Raw genomic sequence first — 19,358 nt, forward strand, 5'->3', positions numbered from 1 at the left:
GGGGTAGGATAGGGTAGGGTGGAGGGGCCAGAGCTAACCCTCTTCTCATACACCCTATGGGCCCCAAGCGAGGGTCTGCCTCCAGTCCACCCACCTGACACCTTGGCCTGTCGCTATGGCGCCAGGCAGGGGCAGCTCTGACACAGAACCAGAGTCTTCCCAAGATGAGATGTCATAGCTCTGCGATGAAATAAGAGGGCTGGGATTGAGGATTTAGGACCGTATGACTGCTCTGCCTGATAGCTGTCAAGACGGCAGCATGAGCAATCACATACTAAAATATGTACCTTACATCAATCACATACACAGAACACACGTACACACATACACATGATTCTGCGTCGGCTCGTCCTTTTGTGCGTGTGCCTATCTCTCTGTTCATGCCAGTGTCATGCCTGTATGTGTGCATGTATGAGCTGAGAGAGTGGTGAAAAGTGTTCCCTTTGAGGCGGCGTCACAGTGTCCTCACGATTGCTGATTACCCAGGGGTCCTTGGGCCAGGGTACATGTTTGATTATTAACTAGGGATCAATGAGGTTGTAGACAGAACACACTTACTTTAAAGTGGGTACAGCACTACAAAGCTGTGATTGAAGTCATCAAAGCGAGACTATATAATATATCCTGTAGATTAAGCCGTAATAGACCTAAGTAAGCATTCTATAAAAGGATGAGAATTCATGCAAAAGCTTCCGCCGAGATATGCTTCAACGACTCACAGTAGGCTCATAAAAAAATCATCTGTRTACATTTTTCTAGCGATTTATTAACAAACCCTGTGATTCCAGGCTCTAGCAGCTTTTGGCAGCAGTCTGATTTGTACATAATGCTGAAGCTGACTTTCTCATTAATAGTGTGGGTGCTCTGGAAGACTCTGTAGAGCCAGGGTGCTTATCGTTATGGTGACTCATTTGAGTAAAGTGCTGTCTGTGAGTGTGGGAATTTGAACGAGCCGTCATAGTAATGCTTGCTCAGGCAAAGGGACTTATGACACGGAAGCCATTATTTTGACACCTCAGTTTTGGTAGGGGAGTCATTTGATTGTGTAACTGACCAGGGATTCAAACTCTAGTTGCCTGCTGGTAGCCCTCTGACCTAAAGCCTAAGCACAAGGTTACTCATCACAAGGGTTTTTCCGAACCACCTGTAAATACAAGCAACAATGAGAAAGCAGAACGTTCTGCCGTACGAATAGCCCAGAGCATTTGRCGTAGCATACAGCAAGCCATTTCCAACTACAAATGCAAATGAGGGACAAATTATTCTATCGAGAGATGTTTGATAGACAGATATCAACGGATCAACATTGAAGTACAGAGAGATATCAACTGATCAAAATCTTCWAAAATATAGGCCAAATTGAAAATTGGGGACAGGAAATCAACTTTCAAGTCACCTACTCAATTCCCCCTCACTAGCTGTGTTGAAGTTGCATATTTAATCCGTTTTTTAATAGGCAGTTTGGGTTCCACTTGCCACTCTCCACACAGCAAGGCGGATGTTTTAATCTTGCGTATGGAGTGAGAAGGGAGGGGGGAGTGGGAGGATAATGCTATTAGCACCATGGTGGCCAAGGCTAACCAACAGCTGAGGTATAATTTTTGCCGTTAATTAGCTTTCGCCCCAGCAAATAGTTAGAATATTTGTTCTGTGCTTGCTCTTTGCCCCTGTGAGTATTTACAAGAGATATACTTCTTACTTAGGACAGATATTTTCGATAGTATGTTTATTATTTCAGATCATTTTGAGTAATTTGGTTTCCTAAACATAGAAAATATTTAAACTATTAAAATGTAMGCTACACGCCTACAGTACATGCAGAGATGGTTTCTCAACCTAGGCTTCACATACTGTATAATTCTGTGTCAATGTAGCTTTTCATCACTGAAATAGTATGTAACAACAATGTTGTTACTTGGGSTTATTTTAGTGTTACTAATCAGGGATGAGAACAATATTACACYATTTTTTTCTTTCTTCTATTCACTCAGTAGAGTGATATGACAGCAGGCAAACCAAACCTAAATGGGATACTTGGGCATAAATAATCACTACGAATTCATATTCAGAATAGTACTGTTGCAATTTATGTATATGTTGTTATTGAATCCACCATTTTCCTTAACCACGGGCACGTTATTCAGTCTGTTCATCATGTGCACTATTTTGACCAACTGTTGCTTCATGGCCATGTCGGAACCAGCGTATTGGGCCAAGTATGTTGAGTAAGTATGCCTTGTTCACCCATCATCTCTGTCTCTCAGCATTGACGCTAGCTTCTTCTGTGAATTCTCTCTGTGTTCTTCTTGCTGTTCCCTCAACCCTCTTTGACTGTATTGATCCTCTGTGCCCTATGTGTCCTGATGTAACGCTTTGCCAGGTGTTTGTTGCCTTGCCAACCACAATTAGCAAGTAAGTTCACAATTTTAGTGTACCCGGCTAATTTGCTAATTGCACTCTTGCTATGCTACATCGGAATGAACAACCATGGTATGGGTGTCACATACCGTTTATACATTCTTTCATTAAAGGGATTCATATTCCAACCAAACACTTTGATAAACAAACAATTGAAAGCAAAATCAATGATGGAATGGGAATTATCATTCAGTTGAATCTTTGTCTATCTATCTATCTATCTATCTATCTATCTATCTATCTATCTATCTATCTATCTATCTATCTATCTATCTATCTATCTATCTAACTCATGTATCTATCTATCTATCTATTACTCTATCTATCTATCTATCATATCTATCATATCTATCTATCTATCTATCTATCTATCTATCTATCTATCTATACTATCTATCTATCTATCATATCTATCTATTATCTATCTATCTATCTATTCTATCTATCTATTATCATATCTATCTATCTATCTAATCTATCTATCGTATCATCTATCTATCTATCTTTATCTTATCTATCATATCATCTATCTATCTATCTTCTATCTATCATATCTATCAATTCAATTCAATTCACAAGGGGCTTTATTGGCATGGGAAACATGTGTTAACATTGCCAAGCAAGTGAGCGTAGATATTATACAAAGTGAAACTAAACAATACAAATACAGTAAACATTACACTCACAGAAGTTTCAAAACAATAAAGAATTACAAATGTTATATTATATAAATACAGTGTTGTAACAATGTACAAATAGTTAAAGCACACAAGTTAAAATAAATAAGCAAATATGGGTTTGTATTTACAATGGTGTTTGTTCTTCACTGGTTGCGCCTTTTCTTGTGGCAACAGGTCACAAATCTTGCTGCTTGTGATGGCACACTGTGGAATTTCTCCCAGTAGATATGGGAGGTTTATCAAAATTGGATTTTTTTCAAAATTCTTTGTGGATCTGTGTAATCTGAGGGAAATATGTCTCTCTAATATGGTCATACATTGGGCAGGAGGTTAGGGAAGTGCAGCTCAGTTTCCACCTCATTTTGGGGCAGTGTGCACATAGCCTGTCTTCTCTTGAGAGCCATGTCTGGCCTACGGCGGCTTTTCAATAGCAAGGCTATGCTCACTGAGCTGTACATAGTGCAAAGCTTTCCTTAAGTTTGGGTCAGTCACAGTGGTCAGGTATTCGCCACTGTGTACTCTCTGTTTTAGGCCAAATAGCATTCTAGTTTGCTCTGTTTTTTGTTAATTCTTTCCAATGTGTCAAGTAGTAATTATCTTTTTGTTTTCTCATGATTTGGTTGGGTCTAATTGTGGCTGTTGTCCTGGGGCTCTGGTGGTGTTTGTGTTTGTGAACAGAGCCCTAGGACCAGCTTGCTTAGGGGACTCTTCTCCAGGTTCTCTCTCTGTAGGTGATGGCTTTGTTATGGAAGGTTGGAATCCTTCCTTTTAGTGGTTGTAGAATTTAACGGCTCTTTTCTGGATCTTCAATAATTAAGTGGGTATCGGCCTAATTCTGCTCTGCATGCATGTATTTGGTGTTCTACGTTGTACACGGAGGTATTTTTTGCAGAATTCTGCATGCAGAGTCTCAATTTGGTGTTTGTCCATTTTGTGGAAATCTTGGATAAATATCTATCTATCTATTACTATCTATCTATCTATCTATCTATCTATCTATCTATCCTATCTATCTATTCTTTCTCTGGTCTCTCTGTCTCTCTGTCTCTCTGTCCTCTGTCCTCTCTGTCTCTCTCAGTCAATCATTCACAGTATAAGTTCATCTCACACTGTGGATTTGCTGTTAGGCAGCGGCATGTGTTGTATGGATAGAGGGGATTTGACCCACAGACATGTAACCAACGTAGTCTAGTCTGCCATGTTGTGATAAGCAACTGCCCTTTCTTTGAAACAGTCTGAGTCCAAAACCAGAGTACACTCTTAGAAAAAATGGTGCCATCTAGAACCTCAAAGGGTTCTACAGCTGTCCTCATAGGAGAACCCTTTGAAGAACCCTTTTTGGCTCCAGGTAGAACCCTTTTGGTTCCATGTAGAACCCTTTTGACAGAGGGTTCTACATGGAACCCAAAGGGCACTACCTGGAACCAAAAGTGGTTCTACATGTCCCATGGGGACAGCTGAAGAACCCTTTTGGAACCATTGTTTCTAAGAGTGTAAGCCCTCCAAGTTTACCTTTAATGAAGACAGTCTTTCAGACAATGGAATCTGCACAGTCAACAACGCACTAATCGGCACGATCTGTAGCATGCAATGACTCCCAGTCAGTCACAGTCTACCTTCTTAACCTTACAGTCAGTAACAATGACAAAGACTAAAAGGAATATGGCTGTGCACTCTGCACGAATGCTGCATCCTCCATCCCAATCTCTGTTGCCTCTGAAGAGTCTCTCTCCTCTCTCTCTCTCTTAGTTTATTTTATGTTACAATGAAGTGACACACTGGATTTTAATGGCCCATCTTTGTCTTGATGACCTGCTTAACTCATCAAGGAGCACTGCTGTCAAGAGCTTGCTGTCTGTGTTCTTCCCTTCTGCTTCTCATTCTTACTGTCCTGTGACTCGGTTCCCTCCTTAAAGCTGTCTACTGTCTTCTCTCTAACTCTACAATCTGCTACATGTCTCTCTCTCCCTAAAGCTGCTACATGTCTCTGTCTGTAACCTTACATCTGCTTACATGTCTCTTCTCTCCCCTAAAGCTGCTACATGTCTCTGTCTCTAACCTAAATCTGCTACATCGTCTCTCTCTCTCTCTACAGTTGCTACCATGTATCTGTCTCTCCTAAAGTTGCTACATGTCTCTGTCTCTTCCTAAAGCTGCTACATGTTCGCTCTCCCTCTAAAGCTTGCTACATCGTCTCTCCTAAAGTGCTACAATGTCTCTGTCTCTTCCTACAAGCTGCTACATGTCTCTGTCTCTTCCTCCAAACTGCTACATGTCTCTGTCTCTCCCTAAAGCTGCTACATGTCTCTGTCTCTCCCTGGAAGGCTGCTTACATGTATCTGTCTCTCGCCTAACAGTTGCTACATGTCTCTGTCTCTTCTCGCTAAAGTTGCTACATGTCTCTGTCTCTCCTAAAGTTGCTACATGTATCTGCTCTCCCTAAAGCTTGCTACATGTCTCTGTCTCTTCCTAAAGGCTGCTACATGGTCTCTGTCTCTTCCTAAAGCTGGCTACATGTCTCTGTCTCTCCCTGAAGTTGCTACATGTATTCTGTCTCTCCCTAAAGTCTGCTACATGTCTCTGTCTCTTCCTAAAGCTGCTACAATGTCTCTGTCTCTCTCCCTAAAGTTGCTACATGTCTCTGTCTCTCCTAAAGTTGCTACTGTATCTGTCTCTCCCTAAAAGTTGCTCCATGTCTCTGTCTCTTCCTAAAGCTGCTACATCTCCTGCTCTCTTTATGTCTCTTCCTAAAGCTGCTACATGTCTCTGTCTCTCCTAATTGCTACATGTCTCTGTCTTTCCTAAAAGCTGCTACATGTCTCTGTCTTCCCTGAAGTGCTACATGTTCTGTCTCTCCTAAAGCTGCTACATGTCTCTGTCTTCTCCCTAAAGCTGCTACATGTCTCTGTCTCTCTAGCTACTGCTACTGTCTTCCCTAAAGCTGCTACATGTCTCTGTCTTCTTCCTAAAGCTGCTACATGTCTCTGTCTCTCTCCTAAAGCTGCTACATGTCTCTGTCTCTTCCTAAAGCTGCTACATGTCTCTGTCTTTTCCTAAAGCTGCTACATGTCTCTTGTCTCTCCCTAAAAGCTGCTACATGTCTCTCTCTCCCTAAGCGCTACATGTCTATGTCTCTAACCTAAATCTGCTACATGTCTCTCTCTCCCTAAAGTTGCTACATGTCTCTGTCTTTCCTAAAAGCTGCCTAACTGTCTCTGTCTCTCTCCTAAAGCTCTACATGTCTCTGGTTCTCCCTAAAGCTGCTACATTCAGTATGTCTCTTGTCCTCGTCCCATAAAGCTGCTACATGTCATCATGCTCTCTACCTAACCTGCTACTGTCTCTTCTCTACCCTACAGACTGGCTATACATGCTCTCTGCTCTAAGCCGTACACTTATCTGTGCCTCTACTCTTCACATGTACTCTCTCTCCCTAAAGTTGCTACATGTAATCTGTCTCTCCCTAAGTGCTTACATGTCTCTGTCCTCTCCTAAAGTTGCTACCATGATCTGTCTCTCCCTAAAAAGTTGCGCTACATTGTCTCTGTCTCCTTCCTAAAGCTGCTACAATGGTCTCTGGTCTCTTCCTAAGATTGCTACATGTCTTCTGTCTCTTCTAAAGTTGCTACATGTATCTGTCTCTCCCTAAAGCTGCTACTAGTCTTATGTCTCTTCCTAAAGCTGCATACATGTCTCTGTCTCTCCCTAAAGTTGCATACATGTCTCTGTCTCTCCTAAGCTGCTACATGTCTCTCGCTCTCCTAAAGCTGCTACATGTCTCTTGTCTCTGCCCTTACAGCTTGCTACATGTCTCTGTCTCTCCCTAAAGTTGCTACATGTCTCTGTCTCTCCCTTAAGTTGCTACATGTATCTGTCTCTCCCTAAGCTGCTACATGTCTCTGTCTCTCCCTAAAGCTGCACATGTCTCTGTCGCTCCCTAAGCTGCTACATGTCTATGTCTCTTCCTAAAGCTGCTACATGTCCCTGTCTCTCCCTAAAGCTGCTACATGTCTCTGTATCTCCTAAAGCTGCTACATGTCTCTGTCTCTCCCCTAAAGCTTGCTACATGTCTCTGTCCTCTCCCTAAAGCATGCCTACACGTATCTGTCTCTCCCTAAAGCTGCTTAGCATGTCTCGGTCTCTCTCCCTAAGTGCTACATTCTCTGTCTCTTTCCTTAAACTGCTACATGTCTCTGTCTCTTCACCTAAAGTCTGCTACATGTCTCTGTCTTCTTCCTAAAAGCTGCTACATGTCCTCTGTCTCTTCTAAAAGCTGCCTACATGTCTCTGTCTCTCCCTAAGTTGCTAAGTCGAGTCTTTCCTAAAGCTGCTACATGTCTCTGTCTCTTCCTAAAGCTGCTACATGTCTCTGTCTCTCCCTAAAGCTGCTACATGTCTCTGTCTCTTCCTAAAGCTGCTAATGTCTCTGTCTCTTCCTAAAGCTGCTACATGTCTATGTCTCTGTCCCTTTCCTATTGGTTTCTTTCTTCTTTAAAAAGTATGTTTTATTTGAACTGCACTCGGAGTCGGGGAACCATGTGGAGGAAGAAGAGCAGTGTTTTGCCTCTCACCCTAGCTTATGCCATTTCCTGCTAATGTTTTGACCTTTTGTTTCCCCCCCTTACCACATACACCCGCCCAGGTACACTTTCACTGGCATTTACACGTTTGAGTCATTGATAAAGATTCTGGCGAGGGGATTCTGTGTGGGGCCATTTACCTTCCTGCGGGACCCGTGGAACTGGCTGGATTTCAGTGTGATTGTCATGGCGTAAGTATCTCTCTTGCTACAGTAGACCTCTCTGTATCACTCTTGTTAGTGTCTGACACTCTACTTCCTTTGAACCTACTTCCTTTAAACTTGTACTCTCCTTCCTTTTAACCTGCTATCCACTTCCTTTTAACCTGCCCTCTCCTTCCTTTTAACATGCCCTCTCCTTCCTTTAACCTGCCATCCACTTTATTTTAACCTGCCCTCTCCTTCCTTTTAACCTGTCCTCTCCTTCCTTTTAAGCTGTCCTCTCCTTCCTTTTAACCTGCCCTCTCCTTCCTTTTAATCTGCCCTCTCCTTCCTTTTAATCTGTCCTTTCCTTCCTTTTAACCTGCCCTCTACTTCCTTTTAAGCTGTCCTCTCCTTCCTTTTAAGCTGTCCTCTCCTTCCTTTTAACCTGCCTCTCCTTCCTTTTAATCTGTTCCTCTCCTCTTTTAACTGCCCTCTACTTCCTTTTTAAGATGTAATCTCCTTCCTTTAAGCTGCCCTCTCCTTCCTTTAACCTGTCCCTCTCCTTCCTTTAAGCTGTCCTCTCCTTCCTTTTAACCTGCCCTCTATTTCTATTAAGCTGTCCTCTCCTTCCTTTTAACGCCCCTACTTCCCTTTAAGCTGTTCCTCTCCTTCCTTTTAAGCTGTCCTCTCTTTCCTTTTAAGCTGTCTCTCCTTCCTTTAAGCTGTCCTCTCCTTCCTTTTAACCTGCTCTCTACTTCCTTAAGCTGTCCTCTCGTTCCTTTTAACCTGCCTCTACTTCCCTTTAAGCTGTCCTCTCCTTCCTTTTAAGCTGTCTCTCCTTCCTTTTTAAGCTGTCCTCTCCTTCCTTTTAAGCTGTCCTCTCCTTCCTTTTAACTGCTCTCTACTTCCCTTTAAGCTGTCCTCTCGTTCCTTTTAACCTGCCTCTACTTCCTTTAAGCTGTCCTCTCCTTCCTTTTAAGCTGTCCTCTCTTTCCTTTTAAGCTGTCCTCTCCTTCCTTTTAACCTGCTCTCTACTCCTTTTAAGCTGCTTCCCTTCCGTTAAGCGTCTCTACTTCCTTTAAGCTGTCCTCTCTTCCTTTTAAGCTGTCCTCTCCTTCCTTTTAAGCTGTCTCTCCTTTCTTTTAAGCTGTCCTCTCCCTCCTTTTAACCTGCTCTCTACTTCCTTTTAAGCTGTCTCTCCTTCCTTTTAAGCTGTCCTCTCCTTCCTTTTAAGCTGCCCTCTCCTTCCTTTTAATCTGCCCTCTCCTTCCTTTTAAGCTGTCCTCTCCTTCCTTTTAACCTGCCCTCTACTTCCCTTCAAGCTGTCCCTCCTTCCTTTAAGCGTCCTCTCCTTCCTTTTAACCTGCCTCTCTTTCCCATTAAGCTGTCCTCTCTTCCTTTTAAGCTGTCCCCTCCCTTTTAAGCTGTCCTCTCCTTCCTTTTAAGCTGTCCTCTCCTCCTTTTAACCTGCTCTCTACTTCCTTTAACCGCTCTCTATTTCTTTTAACCTGCCCTCTACTTCCTTTAAGCTGTCCTCTCCTTCCTTTTAAGCTGTCCTCTCTTTCCTTTTAATCTGCCCTCTCCTTCCTTTTAACCTGCCTCTACTTACTTTTTAACCTGCCCTCTACTTCCCTTTAAGCTGTCCTCTCCTTTCTTTAAGCTGTCCTCTCTTTCCTTTAAGCTGTCCTCTCCTTCCTTTTAACTGTCCTCTCCTTCCTTTTAACCTCCTCTCCTTCCTTTTAACTGCCCTCTCCTCCTTTTAATCTGTCCTTTCCTTCCTTTTAACCTGCCCTCTACGTTCTTCTTAAGCTGTCCTCTCCTTCCTTTTAAGCTGTCCTCTCCTTCCTTTTAAGCTGCTCCTCTCCTTCCTTTTAACCTGCCCTCTCCTTCCTTTAATCTGTCCTCTCCTCTTTTAACCTGCCCTCTACTTCCTTTTAAGATGTAATCTCCTTCCTTTTAAGCTGCCCTCTCCTTCCTTTTAACCTGTCCTCTCCTTCCTTTTAAGCTGTCCTCTCCTTCCTTTTAACCTGCTCCTCTATTTCTTTAAGCTGTCCTCTCCTTCCTTTTAACTTGCCCCTACTTCCCTTTAAGCTGTCCTCTCCTTCCTTTAAGCTGTCCTCTCTTTCTTTAAGCTGTCCTCTCCTTCCTTTTAAGCTGTCCTCTCCTTCCTTTTAACCTGCTCTCTACTTCCCTTTAAGCTGTCCTCTCGTTCCTTTTAACCTGCCCTCTACTTCCCTTTAAGCTGTCCTCTCCTTCCTTTTAGCTGTTCTCTCCTTCCTTTTAAGCTGTCCTCTCTTCCTTTTAAGCTGTCCTCTCCTTCCTTTAACCTGCTCTCTACTTCCTTTAAGCTGTCCTCTCGTTCCTTTTAACCTGCCCTCCACTTCCCTTAAGCTGTCCTCTCCTTCCTTTTAACTGTCCTTCTTTCCTTTTAAGCTGTCCTCTCCTTCCTTTTAACCTGCTCTCTACTCCTTTAAGCTGCTCTCCACTTCCTTAAGCTTTCCTCTACTTCCTTTTAAGCTGTCCTCTCTTCCTTTTAAGCTGTCCTCTCCTTCCTTAAGCTTCTCCCTTTCTTTTAAGCTGTCCTCTCCCTTCCTTTTAACCTGCTCTCTACTTCCTTTTAAGCTGTCTCTCCTTCCTTTTAATGCTCCTCTCCTTCCTTTAACTGCCCTCTCCTTCTTTTAATCTCCCTCTCCTTCTTTTAAGCTGTCCTCTCCTTCCTTTTAACCTGCCCCTACTTCCCTTCAAGCTGTCCTCTCCTTCCTTTTAAGCTGTCCTCTCCTTCCTTTTAACCTGCCCTCTACTTCCCATTAAGCTGTCCTCTCTTTCCTTTAAGCTGTCCCCTCCTTCCTTTTAAGCTGTCCTCTCCTTCCTAAGCTGTCCTCTCCATCCTTTTAACTGCTCTCTACTTCCTTTTAACCTGCTCTCTATTTCCTTTTAACCTGCCCTCTACTTCCCTTTAAGCTGTCCTCTCCTTCCTTTTAAGCTGTCCTCTCTTCCTTTTAATCTTAGCCTCTCCTTCCTTTAACCTGCGCTCACTTACTTTAACCTGCCCTCTACTTCCCTTTAAGCTGTCCTCTCCTTCTTTTAAGCTGTCCTCTCTTTCCTTTAAGCTGTCCTCTCCTTCCTTTTAAGCTGTCCTCTCCTTCCTTTTAACTGCCCTCTCCTTCCTTTTAATCTGCCTCTCCTTCCTTTTAATCTGTCCTTTCTTCCTTTTAACCTGCCCTCACTTCCTTTTAAGCTGTCCTCTCCTTCTTTTAAGCTGTCCTCTCCTTCCTTTTAAGCTGTCCTCTCCTTCCTTTTAAACCTGCCCTCTCCTTCCTTTTAATTCGTCCTCTCCTTCCTTAACCTGCCCTCTACTTCCTTTTAAGATGTAATCTCCTTCCTTTTAAGCTGCCCTCTCCTTCCTTTTAACCTGTCCTCTCCTTCCTTTTAAGCTCCTCTCCTTCCTTTTAACCTGCCCTCTATTTCCTATAAGCTGTTCCTCTCCTTCCTTTAACTTGCCCACTACTTCCCTTAAGCTGTCCTCTCCTTCCTTTTAAGCTGTCCTCTCTTTCCTTTTAAGCTGTCCTCTCCTTCCTTTTAAGCTGTCCTCTCCTCCTTTTAACCTGCCTCTACTTCCCTTTAAGCGTCCTCTCGTTCCTTTTTAACCTGCCCTCTACTTCCCTTTAAGCTGTCCTCTCTTCCTTTTAAGCTGTTCTCTCCTTCCTTTTAAGCTGTCCTCTCCTTCCTTTTAAGCTGTCCTCTCCTTCCTTTTAACCTGGCTCTCTACTTCCCCTTAAGCTGTCCTCTCTTCCTTTTAACCTGCCCTCTACTTCCCTTTAAGCTGTCCTCTCCTTCCTTTTAAGCTGTCCTCTCTTTCCTTTTAAGCTGTCCTCTCCTTCCTTTTAACCTGCTCTCTACTTCCTTTTAAGCTGCTCTCACTTCCGTTTAAGCTGTCCTCTACTTCCTTTTAAGCTGTCCTCTCTTTCCTTTTAAGCTGTCCTCTCCTTCCTTTTAAGCTGTTCTCTCCTTTCTTTTAAGCTGTCCTCTCCCTCCTTTTAACCTGCTCTCTACTTCCTTTTAAGCTCGTCATCTCCTTCCTTTTAAGCTGTCCTCTCCTTCCTTTAAGCTGCCCTCTCCTTCCTTTTAATCTGCCCTCTCCTTCCTTTTAAGCTGTCCTCTCCTTCCTTTTAACCTGCCCTCTACTTCCCTTCAAGCTTCCTCTCCTTCCTTTTAAGCTGTCCTCTCCTTCCTTTTAACCTGCCCTCTACTTCCCATTAAGCTGTCCTGCTCTTTCCTTTTAACTGTCCTCCTCCTTCCTTTTAAGCTGTCCTCTCCTTCCTTTTAAGCTTGTCCTCTCCTATCCTTTAACCTGCTCTCTACTTCCTTTAACCTGCTCTCTATTTCCTTTTAACCTGCCCTCTACTTCCCTTTAAGCTGTCCTCTCCTTCCTTTAAAGCTGTCCTCTCTTTCCTTTACTCTGCCCTCTCCTCCTTTTAACCTGCGCCTCTACTTCCTTTTAAACCTGCCCTCTACTTCCTTTAAGCTGTCCGCTCCTTTCTTTTAAGCTGTCCTCTCTTTCCTTTTAATGCTTCCTCTCCTTCCTTTTAAGCTGTCCTCTCCATCCTTTTTAAACTGCCCTCTCCTTCCTTTTAACCTGCGCTCTCCTTCCTTTTAACCTGCCCTCTACTTCCTTAAAATATTGATTTTGGCCTTTACTACTAAAACCAATAGAAACGCATTGAATAACACATTCATAAATGTAAAAGAGGACAGTAAAATTTTTTTTTAAAATACTTACTCGACTACTGGAAATCCCTGTTATACTTCACTATACTTCAATCCTCTTTCTTTTTTTAACCAATAGATGCAGTGCAAACTTTTACTTCCAACATTTTAGAATGCAACCTGAATTTAATGACCAATTACCGATGTTCTTACTCTTCAAATGTTCAATTTTGCTTTGGTGGTGTGGGTTAAGCTGCTTTTGAATAATCYATTTTGCTCCTGRCCTTCTACTGTGGATGGTCTAAACACTGAGGACATACGGCACCTTTTTTCTAAGGGAACAATTTTAAACATCCCCACCGTGCATTAACTGACTCACCTGTGAGAAAACCGTGTTTGAAGTAGGATTGTAGGTACGGCGCCAAAGGCTCAGGCAGTTTCCCAGTCACCCATAACAGCCTCTAAACCAATGACAGATTGTCCAATAGGGGACCTTAACCAGAAGCAGGTTCCAATGGAGTCATTAAGGACAAGGACCCCCCCCCCCCCGATGAAGTGTTGATTTCTCGTTTGGCTCCTGCAGCTTTATTTCCAGTCGACCTTGAACTGGAAGCCTCTGTGGGGTCAGATGGATATTTAGCAGGACAGGGACACATCAGTWACCGACCCCCGCTGCCCTCCAACTCGTGTTGACAGACAGGCCACCTTCCTTCCCGCCGCTGGCTTTATTAAATCCAGACTGATGACCAGGAAAACGGATACCCCCCCCACACGGATAAATATCCACACCCCCAACCCTTGGGGTTCCCATGGAAACGGAGTGCATGCCATGTTAGCTATGAAGCTTTTGGAAAACTCACCTCAGAAATGTAATAGGGAATGGAACCACTTAGGTCCTGAAGACTTAACATACCTCATATGAGCAGCACATGGACTGGCACCATATTCATTTTTCAAATTTTTCTGGACTYTCTTTATGTGGAGACATACTAACAGCACACATAACTGTAAAAAAGCTAACAGGAAATATCTATACCTTGCTGTTTCTGCCCTGTTCTCCAGGGAAAGCTTCACTAAGAGGCAGTGAGCAGTGCTTAGCCTGCAGTTGTCTTTCCGKTTTTTTTTGTTGGTGTTTGACCAAATAACTGTAATTTGATCCTGCAGGTTGCTAACCGAATTTGTTAAAGTAGGCAATCTCCAAGCACTTCGAACATTCAGGGTCCTCAGAGCATTGAAAACTATTTCAGTAATCCCAGGTAAGAGGGAGTCTCCCCTTGTGCTGCAGTGTTACCAAAAAATGGGTTACATTGTCTATCGTCCAGTCCACATACTGTTACTGTACTGTACATGCCCCTTCACCCTCTTCCTCCTCTCTGTCCAATCCAAAGCCATCCTCTCTGACCCTTGACCTCAATCCAAACCCTCCCCCCCTCCCCTATCTTCCAATCCCGGCCCATTCAACTGTTGTGTTTTGCCTGTCGTCGGTGCTTTGTCATTGTGTCTGCTTGACTTTCACTTGTTGCAGATATGTTACTGAGTTTGTGGACCTGGGCAATGTCTCAGCCTTACGGACGTTCAGAGTCCTACGAGCACTGAAAACTATCTCAGTCATCCCAGGTGAGAAGGGAGTTTCAAACACTAAGACACCACCCACCGTTGGAAGAACTAAACCCTGGCTACGTTCCAATATGTCTATACTAGCACCCTACTGTACTTAGGATGAAGCAATGTCTTGGGCTTGCACCCAAAGTGGCCTGCTAGTGTGGGTATTGGAACAGAGTCCCTTGTCATTCCCTTTTTGTTTCCGGTAATCAAACTAACCAGTGAGTGGAAATGAGACCTTTGAGTTGGGCAACTTGTGATTCAAAATKGAGGATTCTCACATTTTAGATTCTATTCTCAAAGAATATGTTTGCCCATAGTTTGTTTTAAGTTGTATTAGGCTTATGTACGGGATACACATGGTTTACATCACCGTACGAAATGCGTACCTGCAGGTTCCTTCTCGACAACGCAACAACAATAAGAAATAAGAAAAGATAAGAATACAAACATAAAGTAAATGGGTCAAAAGAATATAATAAATATTTTAGCGTAAGTMTAATAAAGGAAGGCATAAATTATAGTCYAATATTAACACATGTATTGGGGAAGGGAGGGATGTGGGGGCAATGTATAACCTGAGCAGTAGAATAAGAGTCTGGTAGCAACCGTTGTGTTGKGACTTCAAATTCATTTTGTATTTAGATGTATGTATGCCATTCATTTATGAAAAATACAAATCTAGTTTCTTTCAAGGCGTAGTCATGCATCAATGCTTGCGTCCACATGCTGTATGCAAACACTTCGCTATAGACATCAACATAGTGAATATATAGTCCACAGATAAAGTTTCAACATGACATCTGGCCTTAAGCCCAAGGATTATGTTACCTCGTTATCTGACTCAACAGGTCTCATTCACCCTTAGTGTTTAACAGGCATGGGTATAGTCAAATACCACTTTGTATGGTAATAATATCTCCATTCACAACAGACGCTCCCATAGGAAGCAGGTCATACAGTCCATTCAGAACGGATCTCTACTCAAATAGGACTAAATCCCTTGTTTTGATGAAACAGGTGTAGTACCCTTAGCAACATATAGTGCAGTATATTTCTGAGCAGGGCCCTTTATGTAAACCTACAGTGCAYAACCTGTCCACTTGACCTGACCAGGGAAAAACCCTGGACCCTACTTTTTACTTTACGCTATAGAACCTAGACTCCTAGATTTACCTGGTGTGTCACATTGGGATGATCTGTACCATACAGTAGCTACCCGGTATCTACTCTGCGGGAGCTAACTTCCATCAGTCATGGCCCATGTATTCCACTTCTTCCTGTTATTGGGTGCTGTTGAGACACATGGTGCGTCAGGCTCTTCATGGCTGACCTCCTTTGGCCCACACCATCTTCTGGAAATGCCAGACTGGAAGTGACGGTTTAGAGACTGAATTCCTCTCTGTGTTCATACTGTACAGCAGTCTGGCCCCTCACACTACCTTTAATCCAACACAAATCCTGGCCAAATAGGAATCAGGATAGTGAGGTAATAGCATAGGATCAGATAAGCTAAATATAGTTAGCTAGGGAAAAAATGCTCGAAAATCTTGGAAATGCTTTGGGCACATTCTGAGACAGAGTTAAAGTCAAAATGTCAGTCAGTTAGTCAGTCAATTAGTCAGTTAGCCAGTCAGTCAGTTAGTTTGTCAGCAAGTCAGTCAGCCCGTCAGGTTAGGTTTGTATCCACTCATAGGTCTTGTCAGCCAGAAGCCAGTCATCAGTTAGTTTGTCAGCAAGTCAGTCAGCCAGTCAGTTAGTTTGTCATCCAGTCAGTTAGTTTGTTCATGCCAGCACACCAGTCAGTCAGTTAGTTTGTCAGCAAGTCAGTCCACCAGTCAGCTTAGTCGTTCAGCAAAGTCAGTTAAGTTTGTCAGCCACCAGTCATCAGCCAGTCCAGGCAGTCAGTCAGTTGTCAGACAGTCAGTTCAGTCAGCCAGTCAGCAATTCCGTTCAGTCAGTCAGTTAATTTGTCAGTCGGTTAGTTTTGTCAGTCAGTCAGTTAGTTTGTTCCAGTAGGTTGGTTAGTTTCTCAGTCAGTCAGTTAGTTAGTTCTGTCAGTCAGTCAGTTAGACATTAGTGTTTCAGCACAGTCAGTTAGTTTCAGTCAGCAGTCAGTCAGTCAGTTAGTTCAGTCAATCAGTTGATTGTCAGGGTTTGCTCAGGTCAATCAGCCAGTAGCAGGTCAGTTTGTCAGTCAAGTTAGTCGAGTCAGCACAGTCATCAGTCGTACATATATGGTTAGTTTGCCGCAGTTAGTTCAGTCAGTCAGTTGTGTTCAGTCAGTCAGTTAGTTGTGTCAGTCACACAGTCAGTTAGTTTGTCAGCCCAGTCAGTTAGTTTGTCAGCCAGCCAGTCAATCAGCCAGTCAGTCAGTCAGTTGGTTTGTCAGCCAGTCAATCAGCCAGTTAGTTTGTCAGTCATCAGCAAGTCAGTTAGTTTGTCAACCAGTAGTTATTTTGTCAGCCAGTCAGTTAGTTTGTTAGCCAGTCAGTCAGAGTCAGTTGGTTTGTCAGCCAGTCAATCAGCCAGTTAGTTTGTTAGCCAGTCAGTTGTTTTGTCAGCCAGTCAGCAAGTCAGTTAGTTTGTCAACCAGTCAGTTGTTTTGTCAGCCAGTCAGCAAGTCAGTTAGTTTGTCAACCAGTCAGTTAGTTTGTACAGCAGCCAGTCAGCCAGTTAGTTTGTCAACCAGTTATTTAGTCAGTTAGTTTGTCAGTCAGTCAGTTAGTTTGTCAGCCAGCCAGTCAGTCAGTCAGCACAGTTAGTTTGTCAGACAGTTAGTCAGTCAGCCAGTCAGCAATTCCGTTCAGTCAGTCAGTTAATTTGTCAGTCGGTTAGTTTGTCAGTCAGTCAGTTAGTTTGCTAGCCAGTAGGTCGGTTATTTTCAGTCAGTCAGTTAGTTAGTTTGTCAGCCAGCCAGTCAGTCAGCCAGTTAGTTTGTCAACCAGTTATTTAGTCAGTTAGTTTTGTCAGTCAGTCAGTTAGTTTGTCAGCCAGCCAGTCAGTCAGTCAGTCAGTCAGCCAGTTAGTGTGTCAGCCAGTCAGTCAGGTTAGTTGTCAGCCAGTCAGTCAGTTACTCAGTTAGTTTGTCAGCCAGTCAGTTAGTTTGTCAGCAGTCAGTCAACGATCTGCAGTTAGTTTGTCAGCCGCCAGTTCGTTTTTCAGCCAGTCAGTTTAGTTTGTCAGCCAGCAGTTAGTTTTGTCAGCCAATCAGTCAGCCAGTTAGTTTGTCAGCCAGTCAGTTAGTTTTCAGTCAGTCAGTCAGACAGTTAGTTTGTCAGCCAGCCAGTCAGTCAGCCAGTAAGTCAGTCATTATTTGGGAAGCGTCTGTTGTCAATGACCATACATTGTGAATTTTTCGGTGCATTTTTGATCTCTCGAAAAGAAACAAGACAATGTTTCTTTCTGTAGAGGTTAGTTCGTTTTTGTTAGCTTTCTTTGTATTTTGAATGCTGTGTCGGTGTCTTCAGTTTCTGTGTGGCCTTCTTGCTTTTAATGTTCTGAATTTGTAACTGTACAGTTTATTGCATCCATGTCATGGTTAGTATTATTAGTGATGGGCACTGATATGAAAAATCGATATCAATATCAGTTGCATTTTTTCAAACCAATATCAAAGATTGCAACTGTATGGATTTAACTTCTACGGCTTTGTGAAATTCAGACAACTTCTTGCTTATTGCCCATTGGGCCAAGGGTGAATGTTCTGGGGGCCTAAYCTAGCCAACCTGTTTGAACACAATGGGAAGCTCGTTGATGGCCCATCAGCAGGCAGTTATTCTAAGTTGAGAGCCTGTGAGAGGGCTTTGTGCCTGCAGAAACACTAATGTTTCCTCTTTTACATAAAAGTGTGGGTTAACAGCAAGGATAAGCCAATATCACGATGTGCCTTGCTCATATCGATTACAAACTATATTGATATCATATCGAATTATCGATATTGGTGCCCACCACTAATTATTATGGATAGTGAGTCGTTGTATTGTTCCTTATACAATCATTGTAATTTTTGTAACTTGTTATACAGTGTAATGCACTGTAGTTAAGTTACTGTAAACAAGCCCCACTATACAGTATGTAATTGTAAAAAGTAAGAGACCACTAACTTTCAGAATTTTTATAGTTATTTTTGTACATTTTTAAATTACATATACATAATAACCATTTTCAGTTATTAGATCTAAAACAGTTCCTTATGATTAGACATAGAAATGAAATGAAATTAGACAGAACTAGCTAATCAAAGATAGCTTCTATTTACCCTGTGTCCATTTCTATGACCATGTGTGTGCGTGCTGACCTATTGACCTTGKGCAGGCCTGAAGACCATTGTGGGTGCGCTGATCCAGTCGGTGAAGAAGCTGGCAGACGTGATGATCCTGACCGTGTTCTGCCTCAGTGTGTTTGCCCTCATTGGCCTGCAGCTCTTCATGGGTAACCTGCGGCAGAAGTGCGTCCGCAGCACAGCGCACTGCGTCAACAACACCCTCAACACCAACACCACCTTCTTCTGCAACAACCGGACGTGGCCCTCGCTCAAAGACTTCATCGCAGACGAAGGTGAGCGCTGTGCGTCAGTTAAACGCTGTTTAATAAATGAATGTATCATTTAGTTAAAAAGGCTGACCCTATTGAGCACAAAGATCCCTTTTGCGAGAGAGACTTGTTGTATAGGGAGGCTTATGGCTAAATGCCCCCCAGGGTTAAACACCCACCCTCCTGTAATTTTCATCATTCCCTGGATGCTACTAGTCTTTCCCTGGATGCCACTAGTCTTTCCCTGGAGGCCACTAGTCTTTCCCTGGATGCCACTATTCTTTCCCTGGAGGCCACTAGTCTTTCCCTGGATGCCACTAGTCTTTCCCTGGATGCCACTATTCTTCCCTGGAGGCCACTAGTCTTTCCCTGGATGCCACTAGTCTTTCCCTGGATGCCACTAGTCTTTCCCTGGAGGCCACTAGTCTTTCCCTGGAGGCCACTAGTCTTTCCCTGGAGGCCACTAGTCTTTCCCTGGAGGCCACTAGTCTTTTCCTGGAGGCACTAGACTTTCCCTGGAGGCCACTTGTCTTTCCCTGGAGGCACTAGTCTTTCCCTGGAGGCTACTAGTCTTTTCCTGGAGGCCACTAGTCTTTCCCTGGAGGCCACTAGTCTTTCCCTGGAGGCCACTAGTCTTTCCCTGGAGGCCACTAGTCTTTCCCTGGATGCCTCTAGTCATGCTCAACTAAAAT

At 43.3% G+C, this 19,358-nt stretch overlaps 1 protein-coding gene and 1 long non-coding RNA gene across 4 annotated transcripts in view; one reads left to right on the plus strand and one right to left on the minus strand.

Moving 5' to 3' along the window:
* Positions 1-19,358, plus strand: part of scn5lab (sodium channel, voltage gated, type V-like, alpha b) — a 195,832-nt gene that overhangs the window by 46,180 nt on the left and 130,294 nt on the right. For 2 of the 3 annotated variants that reach the window (XM_070435662.1, XM_070435663.1), the window contains exons 1-4: positions 2,141-2,225; positions 7,741-7,869; positions 14,054-14,145; positions 18,448-18,690. In XM_070435662.1, coding sequence (XP_070291763.1) covers positions 2,155-2,225; positions 7,741-7,869; positions 14,054-14,145; positions 18,448-18,690 — 535 coding nt within the window. In that variant the 5' untranslated portion in view covers positions 2,141-2,154. Of the gene's footprint in view, positions 1-2,135; positions 2,226-7,740; positions 7,870-14,053; positions 14,146-18,447; positions 18,691-19,358 lie in introns of those variants that run through there. The other variant, XM_070435664.1, reaches the window with a different exon arrangement.
* Positions 1-19,358, minus strand: part of LOC111953619 (uncharacterized) — a 48,543-nt gene that overhangs the window by 18,542 nt on the left and 10,643 nt on the right. Inside the window, exon 2 of the long non-coding RNA XR_002875889.2 lies at positions 18,431-18,569. This is a non-coding gene — a long non-coding RNA (uncharacterized lncRNA). The remainder of the gene's footprint in view (positions 1-18,430; positions 18,570-19,358) is intronic.

The sequence above is a fragment of the Salvelinus sp. IW2-2015 genome, linkage group LG27, assembly GCF_002910315.2.
Source record: "Salvelinus sp. IW2-2015 linkage group LG27, ASM291031v2, whole genome shotgun sequence".
In the NCBI taxonomy this organism is placed as follows: Eukaryota; Metazoa; Chordata; class Actinopteri; order Salmoniformes; family Salmonidae; genus Salvelinus; species Salvelinus sp. IW2-2015.